Consider the following 19912-nt stretch of genomic DNA (forward strand, 5'->3'; position numbering starts at 1 on the left):
GGAGGAGAGCTTGGGGAGGAGGAAGGGGGTCTGCGAGAGAAGGGGGTAGTAAGATCCAGTGATAAGATCCTTCCCTCTGTCCCTGTGGTTGGACTTGCCTGGAGACAGCATCAGAGCAATCCCGCATCATCCTACATAGCTGAGGAGACCATATGATTGCAGCAAGCAGGCTTAGCCTGGGCTGCAGAGATCTCTGTTGGCCGGGAAGGCAGGCAGGGGTCTCGGCTGTCTTCACCCACAAATTAACATGCGACTGAGTCTCTTACCTCCTGGCTGGCACCGACTCCTTCAGCAGGGGCTCGGACCTCTGTTTCCTAGGGGCTGACGTTCCCTTTGCTGCTGGGTGTCCTGATAGAGATGAAAGGCATTCATGACCCTGTATCCCCGCTTGGAGCATCCCCCTTCTCTATGCCAAAGGGCTTGTGGCAAAGATAAAGATGGCACATTGCTTTCCTAACTCAAGGGACAGCCTGGAGGGAAACCACAGCTCATCAAATCATAGAAAATAATAGAGGTGTCAGGCTGGAGGGACCCTTCAGAGGTCACATCTAGTCCAGCTCCCTGTCTGAGGCAGGAGCAGCCCTATCCAAACCATCGTGTACCATCCATAATCTAAACTCTCTAGATCCCACCTAGATATGCCCCACCTTGGCTGGAAGGACTGTTGTATGTCAGCACCATGCTGGTTGCTGTTGTACATCCAAGAAGGTGGGGAGTCACCAGTATGACCTGTCTTGGGCAGGGTGTAGACAGCTATTTTAATGCACCTGCTTTTCCCCTGCTCCCTGCCCAGAGCGACGATGCGGGGCACTACACGTGTGTGGCGGAGAACGAAGTGGGCGCCGTGGAGAAGGTGGTTACCCTCGCCTTGCAGAGTGAGTGCCTGCCCGCTTTGCCTCTCCTGGGGCAGGGCTGGGATTTTAGTCTCATGCTAAATGCTTTCCCACCCAGCACGTATCAGGCCAGCCTCAGGTGGGCAGTGTCTCTTTGTTGGGGAAATAGTTGGCTTGTTGTCAGCAAGCAAAAGTGCCAGTGATGTTGTGCTGCTCCACAGCCCTCGGCTGGGGAGAAAGGTGTCATCTCTGAAATGCCCCTGGCCACCAGGATCAAACATCTATTGGGAATAGGTAGGAGTTTCGGGTGAGTCAGAGTTGGATCCTGGGGGCAGTGCCGTACCTAGAGTCCTGGTGGCCCCAGGCAAACTTTTAGTATTGGGGCTCCCCTTTGCCAGAGATGATGTTTTTGTTGCAAAAGTCGTTATTACAGCTGTGGTATCAATGCCTGTAGTTTGTTCTCAATTGATAACAGTGCCAGTCCTGTATATGCACAATATTAACATTTTTTTTGCAATTGTATTTTTTTTTTTCATTTTCTGTCCAGGCCCCGGGTAGCCATCCAGTTTGCCCATGCCTGTGTCTGGGTCTGCCTGGGGTGGGGACCCCGGTGTCTAATGAAAACCTCCCAAAAATAGGTTATGGGTGGATCTGCTCAATACCCCCCCAGTCCAGACAGTCCTGCATTTTGGGGCTGTCTGCAGCTGGTCACAGAAGTGCCATTGTGGCCTAACTCCCACTGAGAACATGTGGCCATTGCCACCTGCCGGGGGCTGCTGTGACCTTGTGTCTTCTGCTCTAGGCCTCCCCGTGTTCAGTGCCGAACCTCAGGATGCGGTGGCGAGTGTGGGCGAGAGGGTGCTGCTGCACTGCCAGGCGACTGGGGAGCCAACCCCTATGGTGGAGTGGACCCGGGATGGGGAGCCCTTGCTGGAGAACCACCGCGTCCAGGTCCTGCCCAACTCCACGCTGCTGCTCAGTGCCGTGGAGGAGGCTGACGCGGGGCAGTACGAGTGTGTTGCTCGCAACCTCCTGGGAACCTCCGTCGCCCAGGCGGTCCTGACTGTGCAAGGTACGTGCCCCAGGGCCTGCGCTTGCAGTGCGGGCTAAGGTGGTGGTCCTCCTGCCCTCCGTGGCTGAGCAGATCCGTGGCCCGTGGTGGCCAATGACCCAGACCTGCATCTGTTGTGTGAATTCACTGTTTCTTAACCCAGAGCTGCGGTCCGTGGAGGCTGGTTGCTGGAGCGCAGCAGTAGCTGCTGCCGAATGCATTAGAGTCTGGGAACTTCCCACTTTCCCTTGCAAAGACATGGCTGCACTGCCTGCCTGATTGCTCCCTCCTCCCCTGCCTATGTGGTGCTCAGTCCTGCTTCCACCACCCTGTCAGGGTGTGCCTGAGGTGCACGGCTGAGTGGAGCTGCTGTGGCACCTGCCTTTTGCCTATGTCCCCTGTCTGGTGTGACAGCAGCTGTCCTGCTCGCTCCTATCAGCCTCTGCTTGGCTCAGCTGCCCCTACTGTAGCACCTGCAATGCTGCGCTATCTCGTGCTGACTGACACCTGTTTCTCTGTGAAACTCTTCCAAAGGCTCCCCTTTCCCGGGAGTGTGGACTGGCTCTGGGAGGTGAGGCTGCTATGTTATCTGCCATTGCCTCTCCCATTAGTCTTCTCCTTTTCGGGATGAGTGGCCATGGGGTGGAGCTGAGGGGCTCTTTTACTTTCTTCAAGACCTTTGTGCCAGGCATGGCATCTGCCTTCAAGGTGCAGCCTGCCACAGGCTGTACTTTTCCACTGACATTTCCCAGATCTCCCCAGTCTCTGATTCATGTCTCCACAGGCAAAAGCACATCCTCTTCTGCTTTTCCTCTGCAAACAGATTGCAGCGCCAGCTGCCAGGCAGGCTGTTAACCAGAGGAAGTGCGCTGGAGCGCCCAGCATGTCTCCTTGAGTTAGCAGTAATAGGGGCTCTGGCACTGGGTTTCTAGTCTGCCAGGCCCTTGGCAGGATGAACCAGTACAGCACGGGAGCACAGGCCAGAGCTGAGCTTGTGCAGAGCAGGAAAAGCAGATTGCCTGCAGCATGAATGAGGCTCTGGGTGAGCCTGGGCATGTGGCTTTGCCTGCTGCTTGAATGCATGTAGTTGTGTTTGGGTGCGTGCGTGCGTGCATGCAAATGTGGATCCATGTGCAGCCACTTGTGGGGGCAACGGTGGAGTGACACGGAGTGAAGAAGCTGCCCAAAGGAATGACTCGTCCCTGTTTCAGCAGTGGCAAGTCTGGGCCAGGGCTTGGCACACTGTGCAGTGAGCTTGAGCTGTCCCTATGCATGGTGCTGCTGAGCAGACCCAGGTCCCTGGTGCCTCCAGAAAGGGAGTTTTCCCTGGATGGGAACTTGTGAGGCTCTGGAGCAGTGGGGGATGCGGATAGGAATCCATCCCTCCCAGCTTCATGCCCACTTGGTAGCCCTTTGCCCACCTGCTCATGTCCTACAGTGTCCAGGAGGTTGTGTCAGTCCTGTGACTCATTCCCCACCCCTCCCCTGCAGGAGAGCCCCTCCAGGTCCGGGGCAGTCTGATTGGCATTATTAACAACAAGGAATTTGGCATCGCCTCTCTGAACAGCAGCGTGACAGAGGAGCTCCGCTCGGGCATCACCACCGTGCGCAGCAGCATCTGGAATATCCCGCCAGCAGTTGGTACGTGGGGACAATGTCACCAAGGGTATGGTATGCATGGGCAGAAGGTCCCCTGTGGCATTTCCTACATGCAAATTGAATGGTCAGCAATTCAACATAATTGTCAACCGTGGGCAGATGTGCCCACTGAGCAGTGCGTTGACAGCACAGGGTACTCCACTTAATGTGTCGGAGAGGGGTGGGTAGCCCTGTTCGTCTGAAGGCAGGGCAGCATCTTAGTTACAAGGAAATAATTCTGCAAGGAAGTGTGCATAATTTGCCTAGCTGCATAACATGACACTGGGCCCAGGTTTTGTCTCCTGGTGAAACAGCCTTTCACTCTGCATGCTGGTTAAGTGTGTAGGACCTTTGTTAGCTGAATATGGATTATGCACCCGGGCATTTGTTGGTAAAGTGCCCCAGTGGGGCCTTTCTCAGCAGCAGAGAAGGAGGAAGCTCTTTCCAGTCGAGGCTCAGGGAAAGGCTCTGGGCTCTGACTGACCGGGGCAGGGGGATGGAGAAGGACCCAGTGCGGAGAGGCCTCTTGCCTCAGGACAAGTGCTGTGTGAATTTGTCCCTTGAAGAATCAGACCCTGCTACTATCCCTCCAGCCCTGGGTTAGCAGCCTGCACCTGCCCCAGGCCTGACTCTCCCTGCCTTACCCCCAGGGCCACTGATGAGGGTCTTGGTCGCTGTCATCGCTCCCATCTACTGGTCCTTTGCGCATCAGAGCGGCAACACAGTGAATGGTTTCTCACTGACCAGAGGCATCTTCAAGCAGGAGTCGCAGATGGAATTTGCTACAGGTGAGGGCTGACATCCTTGAGGTACCTTGAATGAGACCCCAGGGAGGGAAGTAGCGGTCTCCAGGGGACCTGCGCCCAGGGCTTCACTGGTAAAGAGGCTGCCTTGAGGCTGGGTAACATGGGTCAAGCTGTTCTCCAGGGCTGTTCTCAGCCATCCCTACCCTACAGCTCAGGCCAGGGATCCCTGTACTGCTGCTGTCTCAGTCAGGGAGCTCAGATTACAGCAGTCAAAGCCTCGTGCTTTCCATCTCTCAGCACTTTCTGCTGGAGGTCACTGTCCTCAGCCCCATGTCCCAGCACAGAGGGGTGCAGTGCCTGCCCAAGGCAGGATAGGGGCAGAGCTGTGTCCACAGCATCCTGGTCCAGTGCTGTAGCCAGTCCCTTGCCAAGCAGGATACGGCTGGGGGCAGCTCAGGAACTGGTGGTGATTGTCAAATGGTCACAGCAAAGCCAGGCCCCACAGCAGCATCCCTGGGCCCCGGGGCTGTTGTGTGCTAGCCCTCCCCACCACAGTGCATGACAAGTCCCCTGCGGGCTGTGGCTGCCTCCCATCCTGGGTGACCCATGTCTCATTTGGGGCATTGGCTTGGCATCAAAACCCTGTGACATGGGGGGTTTGGTCCTGTCACCTGACACTTCCCATCGACTTCTATGCAGGGTGCTGGCTTTGCTGGACCTCCAGGCCATGGGGAGATGGAGAGCTGGGGGGTGGGGGTCGACTCTCAAGGAGCCATTGATGTGGGTCCCAGCCAGGCAAAGTGGCTGCGGTTGGTTTTATCTGACCAAGGATGCCTGTGTCCAGCACGTTGTGCAGCGCCGGTGCTGGGGGAGCTGTGTCCTGCGTAGTGCTAGGTGGCATGAGGGCAGTCATGTGCTGAGGGGCAATTCCCTAGCCTGGGTTTGAGTGTGTGGGATCAAGCCCTGAGATTGCTGCTGGTCCTCTGGGCACTTGGTGCTGAGCCCTATGTTGGCTGCACAAGCATTGCCTGGGGCTGGGTTGAGCCCTCATTGCTGGCACCTTTCGCTGCAGGGGAGCTCCTGCACATCACACACATCGCCCGAGGCCTGGAGGCAGGCAGGGAGCTGCTGCTCGATGTTGTGGTCAATGGGTTTGTGCCCGAGAGCATCGCCGGTGCCACCGTGCTGCTGCAGGTTGGTATCGGGTCCCGGTGGGGACTGGCAGCCCCGCTGCCACTCTGCTCTGGCACCGGCTCCCTCGAGCAGGGCATTCCCCAGGCTCTCTCTGCAGTGCCAGCTCATGGGACCCATCTCCCAGGCAGAGCCTGCCACCGCCTCAGTGGGTTCGGTCCCTGACCTGCCCCGTTTTGCCTTCTCGGCTCCCAGGCTTTCAGTGAGCACTACGTGCAGATGGGGGCCGGGAAGCTATATGCGGGCTCCGTGCAGAGCTTCCTGCAGGATGGGCGCAGGGTGCGTGCCCGCTGCAACCACACCATTGAGTACGACCCCACGCTGGGCCTCCAGCCCACCCTAGTGCAGCACGTCCGGGCCCGGTCCGTGGAGGCCTCCTTTGACCCAGCCTCCGAGGAGCTCCGCTTCCAGCTCGGCACCTCCCTCCACACAGGTACCAGGGCAGCAGAGTTCGGCCCTGTCCCCTTCCAGTGCAAGGGAAATGGAGCCTTGTTTCCCCCGAGCTTCTCTGATCTGCCCGGGGGCCCGTGGGGTGCAAGGGGTGTCTCTGAGACAGAGGCTGGCCTGCATGGGAGTGGGGTGACACTGCTGGGGTAGTTGCAGCCCACGAGCCCTGCTTCACTGAGGTGCTGACAGGGCATCCTGCAGCTCCTCTATTTGTCTTCCAGGGGCGAATGGAGACCAGTGTCCCCAGGGTTTCACCAAAGACCCCCAGCAGCGTTACTGCCTAGGTAAGAGTCCACCTGTGGGGCTGGACCAGACTCTGCGCAGACCCGTGCTCATTCTCCGGGCCCACTCGGGGCTGGGGCTGTCCTCAGTCCTATCTGCCCTGCACACGTGCTCCCTGCTCCTTGTAGGGCCCCTGTAACCTGGATGCAGGAGGATGAGCAGTTCTAAGCCCGTCCGTGACATACCGCACCCCCCACGTGGCACTCGGGGCAATTGGCCAGCTTCCACGAGCAGCCTCCCTTGGGGCGTGGAGGATGGTGGGCAGGAGGACACTGGGGTAGACAGGCATGCTGCTCCTCTGGGAGGGGTGAGGCTGAAGTTGATGAATGCAGCTATGGATTCTGGCTGCCCTGCGCATCCCAGATCTCCAGCAGCTGAGCCGGCTCCTTGGCTCCTGCAGTCTCCGCAGCCCCTGCCTGGGCATCATCAGCAGCTCAGCAGACCTGCCAAGCTGCCTGTTCCCTTGGGGCAGCCTGGCTTCACCTGGCTGTGTGCTGGGGGGGCTCAGAGGGGAACGTAGCTTGCACAGGAGTGCCTGCCCTCCTGCATGCTTGGGTAAGGGCTGGTGACCCCCTTTCCCCTCCCCAGATCAGAACGAGTGCGCTGCCCCCAGGCGCCCGTGTTCACACACCTGCCACAACTCTGTGGGCAGCTTCTCCTGCTCCTGCCCCGGTGGCTACACCCTGGCGCTGGACCGCAGGAAGTGCAGAGGTAAGCAGGGCCTCCCTGGACTGCTGGGCAAGACTCAGCCCCAGCAAGGAGCCCCTCTGCACGGGAAGGGTGTAGGGCCATGCTCACGCTGTGCTCTGTCCCCAGATGTGGACGAGTGCATGCAGGGCACCCACGCCTGCCACCTGGGCCAGCGGTGCGTGAACCTGGTGGGGTCATACCGCTGCCTACTGCGCTGTGGGGCTGGTTTCCGCCCGGGCCTGGATGGAGCCGGCTGTGAAGGTAATGCAGCTTCCTGCAGAGGCTCACATTGGGGCAGGGAGGCTGGGCTCTGCAGGCGGTGGGTTGGCAGCCCTGCTGCAGAGCTCTCTGCTGTCAAGAATGAGGCCAGAAGCAGGAGCAGCAGCTCCCCAATGGCTCGCACCATGGGCCACAGCCCTGGCAACTGCTGGAAGAGGGCAAAGGATGCCAGGCCGCTGAGCTGGCAAGAAGGGCTCCTCACTGCTAGGGGCTCAGTGACCTGGTGCTCCTGAGACACAGAGCTGTTTTAGGCCAGCCTTGGCACGGCGATGCTGGCTTTCCCCACCGCTGACCTATGGGTGCAAACTCCATGTACCATCCCCAGCCCTGGGGGTCATCCAGTCCCCGGGTCCTGGGCATTGACTGTCTTCACTGAGCCCAATTCAGAGAAAGATTCCAGTTGGCTTCAGGGTCAGATAGGTCCTTTCATCTGTGTGGAGCCTGGGACTGGGCAGCAGGAAGTCCTGGGAGGCGGGCAGCAGTGGGAAGGGGTCCATGACCCCCTGGGTTTGGCCATTGTCCCGGGCACTCGGCATTGTGACTGTGCTCCCCTCCTGCCCGCAGATGTCAATGAATGCATGGAGGGGTCCCATGCCTGCCGCTACAACCAGCTCTGCGAGAACACTGTCGGTGGCTACCACTGCGCATGCCCCCGGGGCTACCAGTCCCAGGGCACCGGCCGCCCCTGCCTGGGTGAGAGAGAGACTCAATTCTGGACTGGCCAAAGCAGGGATGGCAGCATGTGCTGAGAGACTGGGCTGGAGGCAGGGGGAGACGGATGGTCGCAGGGGCTGTGACCCTAACTTGCTCTCTGGCTTTGGGCTCATCCCTTCCCTTACCCTGTGAGGGGCGGGGGTGAAGGAACAGCAGATCACACATGGGATGAAAGGACCTGTGGACACGTGGGGAGCTGGCTTCTCATCCTCACAGTGACTTCTCTCCCCCTCAGACATAAATGAATGCCTGCACGTGCCTTCACCTTGTGCTTTCCAGTGCCACAATCTCCAGGGCAGCTACAAGTGCCTGTGCCCACCAGGGAAGGCCTTACTCAGGGATGGCAGGTCTTGTGCCGCACTGGAGACGGCCGAGGGCAATGTGACCGATGCCCACCGAGGGGCCCATCTGCAGTGGCTCAGACTGCCCAACCCCTCGCATGGCAGGTCCTATTACACCTGGTTCTCCTTCAGCCCGGCTGGGAACATCCTCAGCCGCAGCAGCCGAGCCCAGTGCCCACCGGGATTCACCAGGCGGAGCGGCGCATGCATTGGTGAGGCTGTGTTGCCCCTGGGTGCTCCAGTGGGGTGCATGGGTGGGGTGCAGGCTGGCACCTGCCCTGGCTGCTGGGCACTCTGTGACTGGGACGGGGGTCCGTGCTGCACCAGATGTTAATGCCCGTGAGTGAGGCTTGGCAGAGACTGAGATGACAGGGAACAGCAGGGCTCTGGGCTCCAGAGTGCCCCACACGCAGCAGTCTGCCCCCTCTCTCCTGCTCCCTTTTCCCCAATCCTCCTTTCTGCATCTCGCCTACAGAGTTAGAAGCACCAGGGTGGAAGCCTTGGCGCCCTGTCGGGTGCCCAAGCCTTGAGAAACCCCCACAAGGAAGCCTGAAGGGAGCTGGGAGTCTTCTCCAGGCTTTAAGCTGTGCCTGGCTGTCTGTGGGTGGCCTGAGGGGCGACACTGCTGTGTGCACACATGGCAGCAGGTTGCAAAACATGCCCTGCTCAGATGCCTGCCTGCTTTCTTCCCTGATATCTCATAGATCTTGATGAGTGCCAGGTCCAGAATCTGTGCCAGCACGAATGCAAAAACACCGAGGGCAGCTACCGGTGCCTGTGCCCTCCTGGCTACCGCCTGCTGCCTAACGGGAAGACCTGCCAAGGTCAGTGTGGGGCCAGGCACTGCTCGGGGGCTGTCTGTGTGCTTGCCATTGAAAACAGATCCGTCTTAGCCTTGTCCCTTGGTAAACCTTGGTTGCCATACCCTTCCACTGCTCTCTGCCAGGGGCTACAGCCAGCCGACCGCAGGGCCTCCCAGAGTGCTGGCAGGTCCCTTCTCCCAGGGGGGAGGATTTGACTCATTGAAGTCTGGAGCCTCACCGTGCTGTGCTTGGATGGGTCACTGAGCAGGCAGGGACAGGGCTTCCCCAGGGGACACGCTGCGGGACGCGGGATCTCTAGGGCTTCTACCCCCGTGCTCAGGCCACTAGACAGCATTGCTGAGCTACGGCTGCTGATGAGCTGCCGTGCAGTCCCCATGTCCCTGGCAGGACTTGGAAGCAGCCCGTTGCACTCTTTCCACCTCATCCTGCAACTCCCTCTGGACTTACAGCCAGGGGCTGGCAGAGGAGAGAGGTTGCATAGAGCCTGAAGGCGTCCAGACCTGCTGAGGACTGGGCGGCGGGTAGTGAGCGGAGCAGAGCTGTGGAGGGTCCCCCTCAGGGTGGTCCCTGTTCAGCCGCTGTCTCCTCTCCCTCTGCAGACATAGATGAATGTGCAGATGGGAGGACACAGTGCGGTCCGGCCCAGCTGTGCTTTAATACGCGTGGAGGCTCCCAGTGCGTGCACACGCCCTGCCCTGCCGGCTACTGGAGAGGCACCAGTCCGGGGTAAGGAGCGGGGCTGGGGTACAGCAGTGTGAGAGGGGTGGGAAGAAGAACTGACGCTCCGCAGGGACCAGCCCCGAGCAGAGCAGCTGCTCCCTCTCTCCTGGATGGATGGAGGCCCCAGAGCTGGGGGCTCAGTTTCCCTACGAGGGGTTGGATCCCTGGCTCCAGGGTGATGGGAGCAGACTGGCACTTGTCTTTTTAGCACATCCCCAATACCCAGTGCTTTGAGCGGTCACAGCACCAGGTGTGCAGGGCCCTGCAGCAGCAAACCTCCTTGGTGCCTCGTGGGGAAACTGAGGCACACAGGCTCAGCCTATGGCAGGGTTGGGACCCAGGAGGCCTGTGCATGGACCCCCATGCTGACACATGCCCCTTTTTATGCAGAGTGTGCCTCCGTCGCTGCCTGGGGGACTGCGGCCTGGGGGGCCCCTCGGCCTTGCAGTACAAGCTCCTCCCGCTGCCCTTCGGCATCATGGCCGGCCATGACATTGTGCACTTGGCTGCGCTCTCCCCAGGCGGTGCGCCCCACAACCGTACCCTCTTCCACGTGCTGGAGCAGGACCCAGGCAGCCCCTTCGCTGTGCGGGCCGAGCGGGGCCGCGGCGTCATCTCCACGCTGCGCCCGCTCCATGCCCCCGGCCTCTACCGCCTCAAGGTGCAGGCGCAGGCCACGGGCGAGCAGCAGGTGCACAGCGTCTTCATCATCCTCATCTCGGTCTCGCCCTACCCCTACTGAGAGCAGCCTGGGCTGGGGGAGGTATGCGGAAAGACCCAGCCCCGCCAGACCTTGCTCTCTCCTGCCTCTGTTCCTGACCGTGTCTCCACGACGGGGTGCCCTGCTCCGTCTGGGAAGCCCGCTCCGCTTTGCTGTGTCTGTGCTTCAGATCCCTGTGCCCCATCCCCTGCCCTGAGTTTGGTGCCCTCCAAGAGGCTTCACGTGACCCTGTAAAACTCTCACCTGCCTGCATCTGCTTGCTGTCCCTCTCCTTCCTGGCTCAGTCCCTTGGCTTGCTACCAGCTCACTGCACTGACCCCTTGGGACAGCCTCAGGGCTGTTTTGGATACCTCTGCCTCCTGATCTGCTGTCAGCTGGACTTTCCTCAGGGCATCAGCTGCTGACGCAGCAGAGGAGCAAGCGCGGGGACGTGGCAGGGTGCTGGGCCTCTGGGATGCTGCGCTGTGCCGTTGTGAGTGCAGTGGGAGCTGTGGTGGGAGCAGGGGAGACGAAGGTTTGCTGCAGCCTGGGATCCTCCTGCAAACATCAGGTGCTGGGGCAATCGCTGTTGCGACAGGGCAGCTATTGCTGGGCCTGTTGTCACGTGCCGCCTCTAACCAAACGCGGCTCCTGCGAGGCCTTGGCTGCAGTCAGGGTCAGATACGGTGGATCTGGGCAGAGGTGCCAACAGCCTGCTTAGATTAGGGTTTCGGCTCTTTGGACTACACGGAGCTCAGGAGCCTCTCCTAGCATGGGGTAGGTCTTTCCTGCCCCTGTGGATTGTCATCTGGCAAGCCGTCTTCATCCCTCAAGCCTTGTTGGACCATGCAGATATTAACACACTCTCCTGAGCTGGAGCATATTAGCCCCAGTTCACCCAGGGAAGAGTGTGCTGTTGGGTCTCCTTGGTTTACACCCACGGCTCATAGCTCCAGAGTGAGTGTTACAAAGGTAGGAGCAGAAATGGATGCAACTTCCCCGGGCCACAAGCAGCATCAGGAGTTGAAACCGAGTCCCAGCACAGCGCCCCGTCCTCTAGATTCTGCCTCGCGAACGCCCAGGGGTGCACATCTCTGAGATGCAAGTGGTATCCCTGACAATGAACTGGGGTTTGCAAACCAGCCTGGTGCTGCACAGGTCCCATCACTAGAGGCATGCTGTGCTGAGCCGTGGTGGGGTAGGAGGTGAGGTTTGAAGGACCAGGGGGAAGGGGCAGGGCCGGGCGGGAGCTCTGGGACTCGTGTTGCTCTGTTCCAAGTGCGGTGCCATTGTGCTTAGTCACAGTCATAGAAACAATTAAGCTGGTTCCTCTGCACCTGTATTTATTGCTGGTTTTGTTCCAAATAAAGCTGGTTTTGTGAGTACAACCTGCAGCTGGTCTGGTTCTGGGTGGGGATGTGTCCAGTGTGGAGCAGCATGATGGGGAGCGGGAAGACACCCTACTCTCTCCGCCAAGCAGCCTCCATGGGCTGCATGGTCTTAGAGCAGGATGTGGCCAATTTGCTCCCCCAGGTTCTCAGTCCTTGGCCCCTAGATGGCTTCAGAGAGCGGCTGCAAGGGGCGTCTCTGTCCCAGTGCGGGACCCCGTGTCGGTTTGGGAGCTGCTGCACTCCCCCCAGCAGTGTGTGAAGGCTCGGTACCCAGGCAAGGGACCAGGGCCCTGCCAGGCTACAGGGCTCACGCAGGTCTCTGAGGGAGGGAGAAGACTGGGAAGGTGTTTCTCCTTCCCTGCTTGTCTATGGCTGCTGGGGCAGGGGCTGAGGGAGCTCCTGGCAGTGTATGAGGTGCCCCCCTTGGTTGATGCAAAGTGGATAGAGAGGGACCAGAGCAGAGGGGGTTGGGCTGCAAGGCTGAGCGAGGTCCTCTGAACCGCAAAGCAATGGAGAAGAAGCAGCTGGGTTGTGCAGTGGTGCCAATGCCAGCAGCCCTCCACCACGCAGGCAGCTCCTGCCCCTGGGGGACGGGCAGCTTGAGCTGATGTAGCTGCAACTCAGTGGAGCTCTTGTCCCCCAGCGTGGGGCCCTGACCTTTGCAACCTGGGACCCTGGCTTACCTCCGTGCCCAGGGCCCAGCTCTGCAGGGTGGGTGAGATTTGCTCTTTGTGGTCAAACACCCTGGTCAGGAGGGAGAAGGGGACATGATGTGGCCCTGGCCCTAGCCAGGGGTCTGTCCTGCTGGGGCTTTGCAAAGTGCAGGATTGATCTTGCTCTATCTGGACCCATGGGAGTGAATGACTGCAGCTGCCGATGCCTCCTTTATTCCCAGCGGCTGGATCCATCTATCCACAAGCAGACCGCCCAGCTGAAACCCCTGGGGTGTGAATTGGGTTGCAAGTCTTGCGCAGCCAGACGGCTTTGGGGAAGCAGGGTCAGGATGAACCATCATCCCCATCATTTTTAGCACAGGGTCTTTCTCTCATTCATTGCTCTGCCCCCTGTGGCTAGTTGGCCGAGTGCTGCTGGCTTGAGAGAGCTGCCATGTTTCACCCTGGAGGTGGCTGTATTTAAGGTGTGGGTGAAGGCAACCTGTGGTTTGCAATGTGCCAGGGACCTCAGTGACACATCTAACTTTTCCTACAACAGAATGGGTTGTGTGCCATCCCTCAGCTACAGATGGATGGCACACACCGCTCCTAGCTTTTATTGCACCACACTGGGCTAAGAGGGTTGAGTAAATGGATCACAAGGACATTCCTAACACAGTTTGGAGGCTAAATATTTAACTGGGGATTTCCTGCTTTATTTACACAGAAGAGGTCTTGTTTCCTAATGTCTCCAATGTCTCGGATCATGGGGAAGTGGGAAACACAGGAGCTTGGGAAGTGAATCCAGCCTGAAGAGTCCGTCTCCCTGGACGCTCGCGGTTGCATTAGCTTGTGCAGCCCTGGGGATCGGCGCCACTGCCCACCCGCCACCCAGACTGTGTGGACAATGGCACTGCCACAGCCAGTTGCCATGCTGGGTCTGATGTGGCCTGGAAGCCCCCACCAAGCCTCCGTGTTGTGCTCAGAGCCAGCCTGTGTCACAGGGCTGCTGCCCCCACAACTGTTCCCGCAAGGCGGGGGACGCAGCTCCCTCGAGGAGACCTGGCAGAAGGCTTTTCCTGCCAGCTTCACCCCACTATTTCCCCTAACAGCAAACCCTGCCAGCAGCAGTTGTCATCCCCCAGCACAGCTGCACCCAGAAAGTCTTGTGCTGGGATTGCTGTATGAGCCAGAGGGTGTGATCTTGCCACACCGCTGACCGGCATGGCTGTGGCATTAGACTAAGCCTCAGTATTTTGGTCCCTCCACTCACATTGTGGCAAAGTAATGGGCACACACCGCTGTGCTGTGTTGGCACAGTGTTACCCTGGCACTGTGATAGCCCATTCTTCAGCTCGTTAGGATGGAGCCCGTGCAGCGATCCTGGACTTTGTGGGCAGCGCTGCTTGAAAGCGTCGGCTTAGCTGCACCCTTGCCCACCCCTGTGTGCAGAGAAGAGCCGAGAAGGGTTGTGTGTGGTTTGGGCTGATCAGGGTTTGCCCCCTCTTCAAGGCAGTTGCTGGTGTCCTTAGCAATGGCTTTTCAGCTTTGACCGGTGCTGCTGTCTGCTCCGGGAGGTAAGCCCCTCGACGCCAAGTCCCCAGAGGACAGCACACTTCCTCGCCCAGCGGGACCGTTCAAGAGCCGGAAGGCAACTGCCAGTCTCCAAAGGTAGGTGCAGTTCACTGGGGTCTGTGAACCGGGAGTGGGCCCAGGGCTGGCAAGCCCCTTCTGGAGGTAGCACACAGGCTTATGTTGCCTTGCATGTCTATGAAGACATTGGCGGGGTCTCATGAAGGCCAGCTGCCAAAATGCTCCAGAGAGCAAGAAACTTATGAATTTCAGCCACCTGCTCACTTCGAGAAAGGAGCTTGCCGGAAGTGCTGCAGGCACGGGGATGTGTCCAGTCTGCAACCCTCCGCAGACCTGCATGCTCTGCAGCTCAGCATGGGTGTGAGCGGAGCCTGAGTTATGTATGGGAGGAGGCCGGGCCAAGGGTGTCATCCTTTTTTCCTCTAGAAGAATACCCTTTGTCTACCTCTGCCATGGGTGTTGGGGGTGGGTTGTTGAGCATCTCTGGCAATTACTCCTGCAAGCGTCTTATATTTGGGGTCCCCCCAATGTGAAGGGACATTCAAAAATTGAGACTTCAAATGCCACGGGGATGAGAATACCAGTCCCTTTGGAAAGGCGTGGTAAGGCCCCAGTGGTTCTCAACCGCATTGGACTTGACGCGCCCCTCAGAGCATGCCAGCGATGCCTTTTCTGTCGTTTTTTGGCTACAAACAATAGAGCTTTTTTATCTGTTGCAGAGAACTCGGAAGGACCGCAGCGGGTCAGGGTGGGTTTTTTTTTTGACATGATGAATTTCTGCATGAAACCTCGGGGGTTGTCTTGTGAATTATACTTGCTCGCCGAACAGTGCTACCACTGCATGACTCCCCTCGATAGGATCTCAAGGCACCCCTGGGTGCCATGGCCACCTGGTTGAGAGTCACTGTGTGCTGGAAGCTTGCGATATGAGCACGGAAGGATGCTGGCATTTTCCCTGCCAAGTAGCAATGCATTCAGGTTAGAAAAGACTGTGCCAGCCTCTGGGGAGCAGCGACAGGTTCGCATGTACACAGATGCGTTGGATTCTGCTTGCCAGCACTTCCCGGGAAGAGCAAGAAACTACCCCCTTCTCCCCCCGCCCCAGGTGGGTGCTCTGTAGTGCTTGCCTGGTACATGGTGCATCCCACGGCTGGGCAGTGCCCGCAGCCGGGTTGCTATCGGGACTCTGCTGTGCAAGGCGGTGCGTGCAGGCAGGTGGCAAGTGTGTGCAGCTCCAGGCAACAGGCTGAGACGAGGCTCCTGGCCGCTGGTGTGAGCTGATTTTCATAGCCTGCCTCTGGCTGCTGGGCTGTGCCAGGCTTGGGCTTCGCCTTGCATGGGTGGGAGCCCTGCCCGGTGTTTCTCTGCCCTGCAGTGCAGGGGACGGCCTGCGTGTGGCAGGGGAAGCAGAGGCTCCTTGTTGCAGGGCTGGCAGAGGGCAGTCCCTGCACGGTGGGGCCAGCCCACAGGGCAGCTCCAGCCCGGCCCCGCCTCCACCTCCGCCTCTGCTTATAGCCAGGGGTGCTGATGCCAGCAGAGAGGAGGTGGCAGAGCTGCAGCTGGAGACATCGCCCTGCCTGGGTGAGTGCGGCTGGGAGCGAAGGAGAGAGCTCCCCCCGGCCTCGTGCAGGGGCAGTGGGGCCCCAGCTTGCCTGGGACCTCAGGGTAAATTCATGGAGGGGAGGGTGCAGCAGGGTGTGTGGGGGGGTCTCTGCTCTGCAATAATCTGTGCCCAGCCCCAGAGACTTATGCTGCTCTGCCTGGGGCTGCATCCCTGCGCCCTGGTGGATCCGAGCCCCAGGGAAACCCATGGGGGGGTTTTGTCGTGGGCTGGGTTGGATGGGAGGCTTCCCCCCCAGTGCAGACAGGTCTACGTCAGTGTAATCAGGTCGGAGTAAACCCGTGCGCGTCCTGATGTGGCAGCAAACCCCACTTCTGCATGGACCGTGAGCCCCTCGGGGCAGGGCTCCTTGGGTTCGCGTAGTGCCTGGTCCAGTGGGGACGTGGGTTCGTGGCTGAGCCCGCAGTGCTACACCAACAGCAGGCTGCTCTTGCCCCTAGCCCTGTTCCCCCAGCACCCCCTTCCCTCCCTCCCCGGTGCCATTTCCCATTGCCCTGTTCCCCCAGCACCCCGGTGCCACTGCATGCCAAGCGCCCGTCTGCCATCGCACCCAGCCTCTGTGCGCTCTGCAGGCAGCTGTGTGCGGAGGGGGGCTTGAGTCCGGGGGTTGGTATTACAACCGACGGTGCCGCTTGCCCTAGCCTGTGCCCTTTGCTGACTGGCTCCAGGGCAGGACTTCCTCTTGCGCGCCGAGTTGCAAGTCTTTTCATGCTGATTGTTTTTTCAGCTCTGGCATTTCCCTGAAGGCAAAAAAAAAAAGAAAAGAAAAGCTATAAGAACTGGCAGTTCCTGCAGAAGGGATGGCGGCAATCACAGGGAAGTTACCACACCGTAATCAGCCGCGCTGAGAAAGCCCCGAGCCCTGCCCTTCAGCCGCGGCGTGTTTGCTCTGATTTCATGTCCCAGAACTTCAGCTCCAGGCAAATTAGGAAACACCCTCTCCCTTCCTGGAGAGCTGCGGCCTCTTTGGCACGGCCCCCGGGGTAAAGTGCTGGGGATCGCTGCCTGGCAGAGGGCTTTGGCAGCCAGCCCCGGGAAGACAATCCTGTAGCTCTCTCGGTGTCTCCCTTCCCCTCCGTTAGCGAGGACAGTTCATGGGAACCATCCTCCTGTCCCTCACCGACCACGCAGGCTAGGGGAAGAAACACAGTGTCAGACCGCCGGCTTTCCAGTTCCACCTCTCCCCGCCGTGCCTGAGCAGGGGAGCAATTATTTTGGGCAGAGGGCCGCTTACTGAGTTTTGGCAAGCCATCGAGGGCCGCATGACGGGCAGCCCGGGCACATAAACATTAATGTTCTAAATTTTGTAGGGGCCCCGCGGGCCGAATTGAATGGCCTGGCGGGCCACATCTGCCCGTGGGCTGCATTTTGCCCACCCTTGGCTTAGAGAGAAGCATCTAACTCTCCCGGTGTGCCCTTCGTGCCCTCTGACAGCTCTTTTCTCCGCAGGGGGCAAGGGCAAAATTCACAAGTTCCTTGCTCTCCGTAGTGTCTCAAAAGGCATCTTCAGTCCCCCCCCACCCATGTTTCCAGGAAGAGGGCTGGGGCTTACAACATGTCCTGTTCAGCAGCATTTGTCTAGCTGGGATTTTGGGTCTTTGAACCACGGCTGGGACAATTGGCTTCATAGAGCCGTGGATGGCCTGTTAATGGGTCGTGTCCCGTAAAGTTTCCAGCTCAGCCTCCCTCTGCATTCAGCAAAAGCTGTCATCACTCAGCTGGGCCCCTGACTGTGTCAGCTTGGGTTACTAGTGATAATATAGTGAACCAGGCGCTGCTATTTAGTGATCAGAGCTATTATAACATGTTTCCCCCGAGAAATGGCAACGGGGTGGAGCCAGGCTATTAACAATGGCACAGTCATCCACGGTTTCCTATGCAGAACCTGTGCCAGAGATAGCCCCAAATTGGTGTTTGTGTGTTTTAATTAGTGGATCGGTGGCACGTGCGACATAAAATTTGCAAGGTCTCAGTCCAGTTCTGCTTTGGCAGGTTGTCTGCTTCTGGCATGGGGGGAGCTTTGCCTTGAGACGCGCTAAGAAGCAGCCTTATGCGGTTTCCATCTCCTGCAATAACCCCCCTGCAGCCAGCCCTGCCCTAGCTTCACAAGGGGCAAGTCTCTGGCTTTGAGACCCAGGCTATTCTCAGTCCCTGGCTTCCCTGGTGACTCGTAGCACCCCCACCTCCAAGATCTGCTCTTTCTGGTTGGGTTGCAGGAAGGGGTGGGGGGTTGTTTTCTTCTTTAACAAGAAGGGTATCAGAGTGCCAATGGCCCAAAATAGCGTGGCAGACTCTGCTCCAAAAAAAAACATCTTTATCGTGCCACTCCAGTTCCCTCTGGTCTTTCCTTGGACTCTTTTTTTTATTTTTATCCCTCCAGCTCTCAGAGCCTCACTCCTTTCCTTAGGCCTAGCCAGCCACACTTGCAACGACACAGTTGCAAAAACTGTAGTATTCACCTGGAAGAACAGTCCTCCGATAAAATGAGGCATTATGCCACAGGGAACAAATGAGGGAGCAGTCCTTGGGTGCTGGTACCAGCCCCAGATGGCCATGTGCCCCTGGGGTGAAAAGGTATATAGGTGCCCTGTTTGCAGCATGGTGCAGGGCTTAGAGGTCCCGTACACAGCCCGTGCTCATACTGAAATGCTTGACATCAAGTGTCCTCCCCAAGAGCCACAGGCTTGAAACTCAGCCCTCGCAACACTTTTCATCACACAGGTGCTCATCTCCCCAAAACCACTGTGGTTTGTGTTAAGTGGCCCTCTTTGCTGGCCATCCTGGCAGAGAAGCTGAGCCCTGAATGGGGCATGGAGGAAAAATGCCATGGGAAAATCCCACGGTCCCTGCTCCCATGCTGTGGCTGGGGGGATGGCACTGTTCTCCAAAGCACCTCTCTCCCCAGCACTAAATTCACCTAAAGAAAGAGTCAGGGGGATATTTCATGAAGCCAAATACGGGGAGCAGTGAGGGGGTTATTAGCACTGGGCCTTTCCAGAAACAGAAGTCCCAGGGCTCACGAACGCTTAGGCACCCCTGATGCAGTGAGTCTATCTTCCTGTAAATGCCCGGCCTGTGAAGGGGAAGGCGCAACACCCAGCAATCATTATGCAATAAAACAGGTTCCAGGGTATGCCACTCAGCACCTTTGGCTGGGGTTTTCGGAGCCAACAAAGTGGCGAAAGAGCACTAGATCATGCGTTTTGTGCCCCTGGGAGCGTTTCCACCCTAGGCCAGTCAGCCCCCTCCCTTTCAGGCCGAGCTGGGGGATGCTTTGCCTAGCAAAGGTTGGGGCACGGCGAGGCACAGGTTCGGGGAAGCTGACTGATGCCAGACCTCGGCTGCGCTGGTAATCAGATTGTCCAATCTGCCTGTTTCTCATTTGCTAACCGCCAGGCCTGAGTGAAATTGGGAGCGATCGTAAATTGTCCCATTTGCCTGGAAGGGACTGGAGCTCTGCCAACCTGCACCAGCACAGCCCTTGCCCCACGGCTCCAGGGGGAAGTGAAAGCGCCTGCAGTTGTGCCCTCCAGAGCTTCCTCCTTGCCCTGTCCTCTGGGAGGGTTGGTAATTTCCTGCCTAACTGGTGCCTGTGGTCTCCACACCCCACCCCAGGGCTCTGCGTGGGAGCCCGCAGGAGATGCTGGCTCTGGGAAGCTGTCTGTTCATCATGCAGATTCCCTGCCCTGTTCTGTACCCACCTGTTCCTTGCAGCCCACGGGCCGCAGAAATGCATCTAACTGGTGCCAAGGTCAGCGGCCTCAGCATCCGGTCTGATGGAGCGCTGCAGGCTGCGCCGGTCCCTGCTGCACCCCTGGATAACTCGGGGGTGCGACGCTGGTGACACAGACCTGAAGAGACCATTCAGGGAGCAGCTGGGGCCAGTAAGGGACTGATGTGCCAAGAGCCTGAATGCAGTTCAGCGAGCGGCTCTGGCCAGGGTTGCTTCACACACCGGTGCCCTTGGCTCACCTGAGGCTAGGTGAGTCCCAGCAGAACTAGGATTATTTAGTGGCAATCCTGACACGAGCTAGCATGGCAGAGAGAGCCAGTCTCTCCCAGCCCTGTGGCTCTGGGTTCAGATGAGTTCGTCCCCTACTGCTGGGCCTTGCAGGGTTGGGAACTTCCTGCCATGCTAGTGTTGCATACCCAGACCGGCGGGGAGATTCGAACGGGGGGGTTTATTTTAGCCTTGGGG

General features: G+C 58.8%; 2 protein-coding genes across 2 annotated transcripts in view; both read left to right on the forward strand.

Moving 5' to 3' along the window:
* The window catches only part of HMCN2 (hemicentin 2), a 121404-nt gene extending 110190 nt beyond the window's left edge, over positions 1-11214 (forward strand). Inside the window, exons 88-101 of the mRNA XM_019510296.1 lie at positions 794-875; positions 1636-1905; positions 3376-3525; positions 4173-4310; positions 5341-5462; positions 5655-5892; positions 6128-6190; positions 6777-6899; positions 7005-7139; positions 7722-7850; positions 8107-8424; positions 8917-9036; positions 9636-9762; positions 10147-11214. Coding sequence (XP_019365841.1) covers positions 794-875; positions 1636-1905; positions 3376-3525; positions 4173-4310; positions 5341-5462; positions 5655-5892; positions 6128-6190; positions 6777-6899; positions 7005-7139; positions 7722-7850; positions 8107-8424; positions 8917-9036; positions 9636-9762; positions 10147-10498 — 2367 coding nt within the window. The 3' untranslated portion in view covers positions 10499-11214. The remainder of the gene's footprint in view (positions 1-793; positions 876-1635; positions 1906-3375; positions 3526-4172; positions 4311-5340; positions 5463-5654; positions 5893-6127; positions 6191-6776; positions 6900-7004; positions 7140-7721; positions 7851-8106; positions 8425-8916; positions 9037-9635; positions 9763-10146) is intronic.
* A 4405-nt stretch (positions 11215-15619) lies between these two features.
* The window catches only part of ASS1 (argininosuccinate synthase 1), a 91265-nt gene continuing 86972 nt past the window's right edge, over positions 15620-19912 (forward strand). The window contains exon 1 of the mRNA XM_019510672.1: positions 15620-15674. The gene's annotated coding sequence lies outside the window, so the exon portion shown is untranslated. The remainder of the gene's footprint in view (positions 15675-19912) is intronic.

Source organism: Gavialis gangeticus, unplaced genomic scaffold (genome assembly GCF_001723915.1).
Source record: "Gavialis gangeticus isolate Ggan-Ray unplaced genomic scaffold, GavGan_comp1, whole genome shotgun sequence".
Taxonomy (NCBI): Eukaryota; Metazoa; Chordata; order Crocodylia; family Gavialidae; genus Gavialis; species Gavialis gangeticus.